This window comes from Charadrius vociferus, unplaced genomic scaffold, assembly GCF_000708025.1.
Source record: "Charadrius vociferus isolate BGI_N301 unplaced genomic scaffold, ASM70802v2 scaffold7, whole genome shotgun sequence".
Lineage (NCBI taxonomy): Eukaryota > Metazoa > Chordata > Aves > Charadriiformes > Charadriidae > Charadrius > Charadrius vociferus.
This window is the reverse complement of record NW_009649308.1, coordinates 158155-168850: the sequence shown is the minus strand read 5'-3', so window position 1 is coordinate 168850 and position 10696 is coordinate 158155. Positions and strand designations below refer to the sequence as shown.

Here is a 10696-nt window from a genome sequence, read left to right as displayed (position 1 = left end):
ACAGGCAGGGGCCAGGGAGCCTGCCTGCGGGGGGTGGCCCTGGGACCATGTGGGGGCACAGTGTCCGGCAGCACGGGCCCTGTGGTGGTGTCAGAGCACGCTTGGCTGAGGTGTGACAGTGACAGGAAATCACATTAGCTGGGGGGGACAACACACAGGACATGCATCCGCCCCACGAACCCAAAAGACAGGCAGGGACAGGGAGGCTGTGCCATGCTGGGGACGAGGAGGCAGTGCTGGAGACAGGGAGGCTGTGCTGGGGACAGGGTGGCTCTGCCATGCCGGGACAGAACATCTTTCTCAGATTCTCATCGTTCTTCATTCTTTCATCTCTGGTGGCATTGTCCCAGAGGACACAGTGAGGACGTGTCCCATCTGCCTGGCACTGCTGGCGGTGACCCAGCTGCTGTGACTCAAGGTAAAGCTTCTGGGGACCCAGCACTGCAGTCACGATGGGCTCAGCCCCCGTGTCTGTGCCGGGGGTGCAATGGGAGCCCTCCTGCTCTTGGGACAGAGGAGCAGCAGCCACATTTTACACCTAGAGAAACTGAGGCACTGGGCTACAGGGGGCTGCTGGAGTCGCTCTGGGTCTGCCCACCACTCTGCCAGCAGTCTGGGGTCCGTGGCCACCCCAGCCACCCGCCCTGTCCCAAGTAGGGACCCCAGCTCCTTCCTCCCCAGGTCTGGATCATCTAGTGAAGGCTGCTGTTTTTTCTAAAACAGTCGGATGACTAATTTTTTAAGTTTTTTGTTGTTTTGTTGTTTGTTTTTTTTTTTTAACGACCCAATCAAGCTGTAAAGGCCTGAGCCACGAGGGCCACAAGGGGAGGGAAGGGGGGACCCAGGAAAGGGATAACCCTGCTTGTCCTCAGCCTCTCTGGCTACAGCCACTGAAGTGGGGCAGGGTCAGGATTGCAGCAGCAGGACCTGTGCTGGGAGGAGCTGGGCATCACCAGCAGATGGGAAGATGCTCCTGGGACATGCCCTGGAGAGAGGCACAGCCAGTAGCTGGGGGCTTGACTCCCAACTTTGGCCCGCTTCTGAGCGTCCCCTGGAGGAGGTGGGCTACGAGCAGCAGGGAAGAGAAACAGCTTCTCCCAGGCTGCCTTCCAAACCTGTGTTTGTAGGAGAAAAAGGAACAAGGTGGACGTGGACAGGGAGCAGGTCAGGGCAGGAGACATGGAGGGGGATCGCAGTTCAGCAGTGGCTCCATGTAGCTCATCAGCTCCCTGTTGGGTCCAGGCTGGAGTCAAGTGTTGGTTACAGCCCTCAGAGGAGGAGAAGCCCACAGCTCCAGCTGTGCAGCTCTGTGGGGTGCTGGAACCATCTGGGTGTCGCAGTGCCTGGGTACAGCATGGAGGAGCACAGGGTGAGATAGATGGGCTGCTCCAAGAGATGGGCCAGGGCGGATTTCCAGCCCCGGTGAAGGCAGGGCAGCAGTGGGCTGCAGGGCTCTCCTCTGAGCCCTTTCCTGCCTGTCCCTGGAGAAGCTCAGGAGGAGAGCTTTTCTGAGGAGGGCTTGGGGGAATTTAACCCCTCTGGTTGCTGGCTGGAGGCAGCCCTTTGAGCCTGGCCTCCGGCAAGCACTGCTCACCAGGGAGGAAAGGGGATTGAGACCTGTCCCTGCACTCCTGCAGGCTCCGTGAACACAGAGGGGAAGGACAACTTTAGGGCTGCTCCGTGCTCTCGGCAGCATGGCACTGCAGCTATTTGGGGCCAGGACCTACCCACAACTTTGTAGGGACTGGCCTCCCGCGGCCGTCCCTTGCACACTGCATGTCCCCAGCACAAAGCGCCTGCGGTGCAGCAGGAGGAAACAGCCCACATCAACACACACATGATGTTGGAGGGGAGGAGGGAGCTTGTGGGGTGTCACTGCTCAGGCTCTGCGCTCCTCCCCCGGGCTATGCTTCTCACAGCCTCCCCAGCTCCCTCCCTCTCCAGCCGTCTATTCCGTCTGCACACCCGGGAGGCCCCTCCAGCACCCACTGGGAGCCGAAACCAGCTGGGTGGTGGCTTGGTTTGCAGCCAGACGTCGGAGAGGGGACGGGAGAAGGAGAGGTCAAATCACAAATACCCCACACTGACCTGCCTGCACACCTCTGCAGCTGATTCTCTCCGTGGGGGTCCCAGCACCCCCTGGCTGCCCCTCAGGCAGGGGGGAGAGCACACCTGAGTGAGGTCCAGTGGTGGGCAGGTTTTTGGCTCAGCAAGCACCGTGGCACTGTTGTCCTGCCCACAGCAACCTAGAGAGCACTGTGCGGAGGAGGCTGGGGGGGCCAACATGGCTAGTGTCATCCTGGAGAGCATCTTCTTGAAGCGCTCGCAGCAGAAGAAGAAAACATCTCCCCTCAACTTCAAGAAGCGCCTGTTCCTGTTGACAGAGAGCAAGCTGTCCTACTACGAATATGACTTTGAGCGGGGGGTGAGTCAGTGGCCCCAGGGCCACATGGGCTGTGCCATGGGTCACCAGTTGTCCCTTGCCAACATGCAGCCCAAGGGGTGGTTGGTTGGAGATGATGGTTGGCTTGAGTCTCCTGGGGTCTCCCCGTTGGTGATTGTTTGAACAAACCCCATCTCTTGCAGCGCCGAGGCAGCAAGAAGGGCTCAGTGGACATTGAGAAGATAACCTGTGTGGAGACGGTGGTGCCTGAAAACAACCCTCCCCCTGAGCGACAGGTCCCGGTGAGGAAGGTCCCGGGGTCTCTGCTTGTGTCCCCATGTCCCCTCGCTGGGGAAGTATGGAAGTTACCCTGCCCTGGCATGGTGGGAATGGGGGACAGCCCTGCTTGGCACAGGGGGCTCTGCACCCATAGCCTGTACCATACCAGGGGTCTGGCTTGATGCAGGGCAGGGGGAGCAGGGGTGTGGGTCCCAGGGGAGACGCCAGCAGCTAAGCAGCAGGATGCCAGTGTCTGTGTCTACCTCTGTCTTCCAGAGGAAAGGAGAGGATTACAACAACATGGAGCAGATCTCAATCATCGAACGGTTCCCCTACCCCTTCCAGGTGAGTCCTCACTGCACTCCCTTTGCCGGTCTGCTCTGCCTGGCTGCAGGATGCTGGAGGGAGGACCCCCCAGAGGGGCCTGGGGCCAAACACGGCATCACTGCCACAGTGCCAAGTGTCACTCAGCCATTTGGGGATGCCCTGCTGCTGCCCGTGCTGCGTGAGGCCGACAGGTGAGCCTCTGCGAGCCCCAAGGAACTGGACAGCTCTATTTAAGGGGGCTGCTTAAATGGAAACCTGCTTCTGCGCTCTGTCCTGCCCCTTTCGGTCCCGTGCCCGATGCTGGCGGGATGCTGTCTGCTGGCTGCCCGCTCAGCCCCCAGCCCAGCTGCCTGCCCCTGCTGGCACCCAGCGTGGCCCCCAACACACCGAAAGTCAGAGAAGGAAGTGGAAAGTCTCGGGGGAGGGGGCTTATTTATAACCTCTCTGTCACGGTCCTGCGAGCACTGTGCGGGACCAGCACACCAGCACCGCTTGTACTCGGCACGGGCTGCTTGGGGTGGCCACAAGCCTCGGCTCCTCCCTGTTCTCCTTGTGAGATCCCTGGCTGGGGCACTGAGGCATGTGGTCCTACAGGTGGTATATGACGAAGGGCCCCTCTACGTCTTCTCCCCGACAGAGGAGTTGCGCAAACGCTGGATCCATCAGCTGAAGAGCGTTGAGTTTGGGGGCTCTGTGGCTCCCTCGGCAAGCAAACATAAGCAATTGGTTGTGTGTGCGGCACGACCCAGAGCGCTGGGTTTCCGGGGGCTCGCTATCTCGTGGTTACGTTATCCTATGTCTACGGAAGAGTGAGTGCTGATCAGAAACTTCTCCCGTGACAAGCACACTCGTAAGGCCGTGCCCCCACATGCACGCTCCCTAACATCCCTGAGCTGACACCAGCCGCTCCTGCCCCGAGGAGGTGGACACTCACCTCTGTCACCCTCTGACTTCTGCTGCACCGCAGCCACCTTGGCTGAGGCTTCTTGCCCTCTCACAAGCCTGCTCCAAATTAGCTCAAGCAGACTCAGAAGTTACTGAGGGCAAGAGGAAATAGCAGATGTGGCCAGGCAACTGTACTGGCATGCAAGGCGAGGGTAGAGCTCCCAGTGCTTTAGGAAACATGGACAAAAAGCCTGCTGGAAGCCAGGGAACATCTCTCCCAACCCACCCCAAGCTTTGCTTGGTGCTACTGAGCTAATGCTCAGCTGCATGGGTGCTACCTCCTTGAGCTGAGAGCGTGTTGCTGCAGCACTGCGCAGAGGGGCTCTGGTGCATGCAGTTGGCTGAAATCTGCTGGAGCTGCCCGTATGCGTCTCTTGGTGCATGTGTATCTTTCTGTGGCTTTGTGCTGGTGGGGTGAGATTAGCTGCTCAAACTGACACAGGGAAGTTTGCCCGAGCGAGGCGGAAGCAGAGCAGAGAAGATAACAGGGAAGTTGGTTATTTCATGAGAGCCCTGCTGCTCTGCCCCGGCAGGCGGCCAGCCCTCTCCCCACTTCCCTGCTACGGGACAGGGGTTGCTGTGGCAGCTGAAGCCAGTGTAAAATCCACAAGGAAAAGGGGAGAGAAGATGCTGGCCTTTTGATGCTGGGATGGCCTCATCCTGCTCCACCAGAGAAGGGGTTGTCTGCACCCCATGGAGCTGTAGTGGGCCAGCACCGTGCTGCGGTGGTGTTTAGGCACATCCAGTTGTCCCTGTAGCTTGGGACGAAGTACGAGGAAGCCGGTGGGTGCCTGCCTGGCAAGGGAAGTCTTTGAGCAGGCAGGGGGTGGTGGCAGTGCCTTGCTCTCCCTATGGACAAGCCAGGCACAGCACTGGTCTCCCTCCCTGCTTCTGAAAAAAAGGGTTCAAAAGAGCTGCGAAACGTGGGCCTCAGCAGCACGGGGGATGCTGGACCTTTTTGGCTGGCTGGAGGGCTGGTCTTAGTGGGACCTGGCCCTCCAAGCATCCTCATGTCCCTTTGCAGAGCTGCTGAAGACCTTTTAATAAAATCTCAGAGGAAAGGCCTCCTCGAGCTAGGGATCTCATGGCACAAGGTTTGCATAGCCACAGCACTGAAACGCAAACAATGAGCTGAGGGAAACCCAAACAGTAGGGCCACATATGACTATCAGTAGCACAGCAGAGGGTGAAATGATTTAATGGGGCTGATCATCTGCATTCAGGCATTCTACAGTGGGCTGGAGACACAGCCCTAGGTCACACATTTCTCCCCTCCTCTGCTACAGTGATCCGGTACAACAGCGACCTGGTACAGAAGTATCACCCCTGCTTTTGGATCGATGGCCAGTACCTGTGCTGCTCCCAGACAGCCAAGAATGCCATGGGCTGCCAGATCCTGGAGACCAGGAATGGCAGTAAGACACTGGGTACCCTCCCCTGCCCCGTCCCCAGCCCCTGGGGACCACTGCAGCATGACACCAGGGATCTCTTCTCACCTTAGTCCCTTTTCTGTTCTGAAGGTTTAAAAGTTGGGAGGTCGCATCGCAAAACAAAGAAGCCTCTTCCCCCCACTCCTGAGGAGGACCAGGTAGGGACCGGCATCGGCATGTGGGTTTGCTCCAAGGTGTTTAACGAAAGATCTACCTGGGAAAAGCCAACACGTTCAATGACTGACAGGGCATTGCTCAAGAGAAGCATAGGCCAGGGCTGTGCTCTGGACAGGGATGTCAAGATGGTACCCTAAGGGAGAAGGAGCTTGAACCAGAGGATGGAGCCCAAAGGCCTGGAGGAAAGTCAAATGATCTCACCCCTGAGGGTGCACTGGGGGAGCTGGGAGGATAGAGAAGCCCTGATACAGGGTGGAGGAGTCACGAGTTAAGCCAAAAGATAGAGAGAAAACACTTATCTTCTGTGAGGATGGGTCTCCAAGGAGGAAATGTTGCAATAAAAAGCACTGGGGGGGAATTGGTCTCCTGGTGGAGATACATATGGGAGCTGAGACGAATGCTGTACTGACCTGGCCTGAGCCCACTGTCCTGCCAGGCCTGGGGAGGGTCTCACCTGGGAAACAGTGTGTCTGCCAGCCTCACCATGTCCCACGCTCTCCCTTGCTCTGGGGAAGATGGTGATGAAGCCCCTGCCCCCTGAGCCAGCCCCCAGCGCAGCAGGTGAGATGAAGAAGGTGGTGGCCCTCTACAACTACGTGCCAATGAATGCACAGGACCTGCAACTGCAGAAGGGTGAGGAGTACTTCATCTTGGAGGAAACCCACCTGCCCTGGTGGAAAGCCCGTGACAAGAATGGGTAAGAGCTCCCACTGCCCACGGCACTCGCCCCGCAATGGATCCCTCTCTGGTGCCCAGGCACTGGTGGACAAACACACCTCTTCAGCATCGCGGGGGTTAGGATAGGCTGCCTGCGCCTGCTTGCAGGCTCCCGTGTGGGATGGCACATGAGGAGGGTGAGGGAGACTGAAGCAGGCTGTGGTATCAGCTCTCCCCAAGGATGAAGCCAAATGGGTTTGTGCCAAGGTTTTTGAGCAGCCTTCTGGGACAGGAACCTGCTTTCCCCTTGGCCTCCTCCATCACTGTGTGACCAGCCCCTTTTCTCCTGCAGGAGAGAAGGATACATCCCCAGCAACTATGTCACTGAAACCAGAAATTCCCTGGAGATCTTTGAGTGAGTAAGAGAAGGCTCAGGGATGTGGCAAGTTGTGCTTGGTCAGAGACTTTTTACATTCAGTCATGTTAACCTATGCAGCCTGCGAGCCCAGCCTGGCTGGGTCACTCTCCCTCTTGCACACCCTTCAAGAGCCTCTGGCCCCATGACAGTCATCCCTGCCCTGCTCCCTGCACCTCCTGTCCTCGCTGGGCCAGGGTCAGACCAAGCTGGGGACAGCGGTAGCTGTGGTGATCTCCCTGACAGCTGTGTCCGTGTTCCAGGTGGTACTCAAAGAATATTACTCGGAGCCAAGCGGAGCAACTGCTGAAACAGGAGGTAAGCGTTGACTCCCAGGGCTGGGTCCTTTCTACACATCAGCCCAGCGTGGGCTGCTGTCATGTTGTGTCCAACTCTGGCTTGCACTGAGAGGGGAGTGTTGCCCCAACAGCCCCAGGAACCATCTCTACCCCAGCGTGACCTCCTCCTGGCAGGCACTTCAGTAGGTGGCCCCCCAGGCAGGGACTGGAAGTAGGACTCCTCTGACTTACTGCATCCTCTCCATCCATGCTGTGATCTTCACTCATTTGAAGTCTTGCCTGTTACAGTCACACCTCCCCACAACCACACCTCCCCACAACCACACCTCCCCACAACCACCCATCCCTTTTCCCGTTTCTGTTTTAGGGTAAGGAAGGAGGCTTCATTGTCCGAGACTCCACCAGCAAGACAGGGAAATACACTGTCTCCGTCTATTCCAAGTCCTCTGTGTAAGTGGATCTAAGAACAGCTTGTTCCTACCTCAGAGGGCCCCTCCAGGCATCCCTCACTCTCTGCCTGTCCTCCCCATGCCACTGACCCCATGTATTATCTCTCCAGAGACCCCCAAGGCACAATCCGCCATTACGTTGTATGCTGCACCCCCCAGAATCAGTATTACCTGGCAGAAAAGCACCTGTTCAACACCATCCCAGAGCTCATCACGTACCATCAGCACAACTCTGCCGGTCAGTGCTTGGGAGACAGAGTGAGGCCAGCAGTGTTTTTACTGACACAACAATATCCTCACCTTCATGTGCCGAAGGCAGGAGGCTTATGTTCCCTGTTGGAACGTGGCGGGTAAGCATGATGTGACAATCTACACACAAAACCTGTGTTTCAGGGCTCATATCCAGACTGAAGTACCCCGTGTCTCCACACCACAAGAGTGCTCCTTCCACAGCTGGCCTCGGCTATGGTAAGCTGGCCTGGACCACCTCATGGTTCCCCGGTTGCAGGGCCCGTCTCTATCAGCAGTAACTTTCTGGGGCTGGGATCCTGGCTGTCCCATGGCAGCAGGGTTCACAGCCTTCCCAGGAATCAATTCCCAACACTCACTGGCTCTCTGGTGACAGTACTGACCAAGAGATGCCACAAGCTATTTTGGTCCCCATCCCCTAAGGAACAGGTCTCTCAGATTTTGTGGATTTTTTGGGATGGTTTTTCAGGCAGCATATGCTCGTGAGCTCTTCTTGGGCTTGCTACATCAGATGACTGGGAGCACCCTGCAGGGAGGTCACCTGCACCCCCATTACACTCACTCTCTGTCCTAGGGTCGTGGGAGATTGACCCGAAGGATCTGACCTTCCTGAAGGAACTCGGGACAGGACAGTTTGGCGTGGTGAAGTATGGGAAATGGAGAGGCCAGTACAACGTTGCTATCAAGATGATCAGGGAGGGCTCCATGTCAGAGGATGAGTTTATCGACGAAGCCAAAGTCATGATGTAAGTGGTGAGCAGCCTGCAGGTCAGTGCTGGATATGCCTTGCCAGAATGGCTGCACTCCTGGGTGATGTGGAGGGACGGTTTCAGGCAGCCTCACACTCTGCAAAATGCATCTGAGAACCTGCTGCCTTTGTGCTGATTCCCCAGTGAGCTTTTCCACTCTTGGCTGGGCCAGGAACACCTTCCCATCCCAAACTCTCTTTATTCACAGATGCTTCTTTTGCTGCTTGGCCTTCTAGATGCTCAGAATTGCCCTCCTTGTCCCCAACACAGGAACCTGTCTCATGAGAAGCTGGTGCAGCTCTATGGGGTCTGCACCAAGCAGCGTCCCATCTTCATCATCACCGAGTACATGGCCAACGGTTGTCTCCTGAATTTCCTGAGGGAAACTCGGCGGCGGTTCCAGCCTGCTGAGCTGCTGGAGATGTGCAAGGACGTCTGTGAAGCTATGGAGTACCTGGAATCAAAGCAGTTCCTGCACCGAGATCTGGTAGGGCTGTGGCTGAAGGACACATCTCCAGCTCAGCAATAGCCACACCATGTCCTAGACAGGGTCCAGATAGTTCATCAACATGAGAGGCAGCTCTGCAGCCTTCTCTGTAGAACATCTCTCTAACCTTACCTACCCACCTGAGCATGGGGGGGATGCTCTGAAGTCACTGCTCTGCAGCAAGTTAGCAGAGACTGCAGAAAGGACAGTTTTCCAGGGGATGGTAAATGCATTTGTGGCTAGGGGACGGTTTGTGTTAGGCAGCACAGGCAGCATTGCTGGCTCAGGCATGAAAAGGGCCCTCTCGACCCCCATGAAAAGCTGAGCCTGCAGTTTGTCAGGCCTTGGGTTGGCACTTCCAGCTTGCGGTCCTGCTAGCTGCCATACCTGATCTCCTCGTGGTGATACTTTGTTCAGGCAAAACCCACCAGGGAAATCGTCCCTCCATAGATAAGCAGGATGACTGGAGGCCTCTCTTGCTACCTTTGCTGAGGACTTTGTAGCTTGCCCAGATCCAGGTGAACCTGCAGGACAAAGTGAGGCAAAGTGTTAAGTGGGTGTGGGCAAGATTAAGTTCTAGATGGTGCAGGGGGATGGGAGAGGCAGGAGCAGGTAGGAGTGACTGCTTCCATCTCTCCATCCACAGGCTGCTCGCAACTGTTTGGTGAATGACCAAGGAATTGTGAAAGTATCAGATTTTGGGCTTTCCAGGTCTGGTAGATACACCTATGTCACCCTCCTGTCTCAATCCCCTATCTCTTCCTTCAGTCTTTTCTGCACTTTGGTCTTTCTCCCCACCATCCTCAAGCTCTGCTTTTCCTCTGTCTTCTGTCTTCCCACTTCATCTATCTGGCTCAACCTCCTGCCTCTCCGCTTTTCACCATCCCTTTCTTACTTCCCCCAGCCCTTTTCCCCCCTCTCTTTGCTTCTTTGTTCCCCCATCTCTGGTCTTCTGGCTGCAGCTTTCTCTCCACATCCCCTTTTTGCTGTGCTTCTGTGTTACCCTATCCCTTCCCAAGTCTTGACTAGCATATACTTCTTTGCAAAGGGACATTTTTGCCTGTTGCCAAGTGTAACTTCTGGTCACTCTGAGAACTGTCAATTCCTTTTGGGCTCGGTCAGTTTCATGGAGGAGTGACATGTGAAATCCAGGATAGGCACCCTGATCCATTTATCTGCTGCAGATATGTTCTAGATGATGAATATACAAGCTCCATGGGGTCAAAGTTTCCAGTGCGGTGGTCTCCCCCTGAAGTGCTTCTGTACAGCAAGTTCAGCAGCAAGTCTGACGTCTGGGCTTTTGGTAAGAGCATGGCACTAATGACTTGGGAGGAGAGGGTGCCCCAACACCAGTGAGCTCCTCTGCAAACCAGCTGCAGGCACAGGTGCTCTCATGCCATGAACTGTCCCTGCCTTTTCCTCTAACAGGCGTTCTGATGTGGGAAGTTTACTCTCTGGGAAAGATGCCTTATGAGAGGTTTAATAACAGCGAGACAACAGAGCACGTCATCCAAGGCCTGCGCCTCTACCGGCCGCAGCAGGCCTCGGAGCGGGTCTACGCCATCATGTACAGCTGCTGGCACGAGGTAAGTTGCTCTCACCCTTGGTGACCACCCCCAGCTGCCCTGGGGGGGCTGACGGGGCTCTGCGGCTCCCCATGGCTGCGGGGAGCAGTGGGGTGGCCGGCAGGCTCCAGCAGAGCTCCTTACTCTCACACGGCAGAAGGCAGAAGAGCGCCCCACCTTTACCGCGCTGCTGGGCAGCATCCTGGACATCACAGACGAGGAGCCCTGACCCCGGGATGGGCCGGCCCGGCCCGCTGACCTCCGCCAGCTGCTGCTGGCTGGTAC

The 10696-nt window shown here is 56.8% G+C and overlaps 1 protein-coding gene across 1 annotated transcript; it reads left to right on the top strand.

Moving 5' to 3' along the window:
• Positions 1-2284: 2284 nt before the first annotated feature.
• BTK (Bruton agammaglobulinemia tyrosine kinase) lies at positions 2285-10640 on the top strand. The gene is made up of 19 exons (XM_009889239.1): positions 2285-2425; positions 2587-2685; positions 2939-3007; positions 3584-3664; position 4086; positions 5221-5349; positions 5455-5522; positions 6057-6238; positions 6551-6613; positions 6877-6931; positions 7280-7362; positions 7472-7599; positions 7755-7829; positions 8185-8356; positions 8630-8846; positions 9493-9557; positions 10031-10149; positions 10275-10432; positions 10569-10640. The coding sequence occupies exons 1-19, from the start codon at positions 2285-2287 to the stop codon at positions 10638-10640; spliced, it is 1977 nt and encodes a 658-aa protein (XP_009887541.1).
• Positions 10641-10696: the final 56 nt, after the last annotated feature.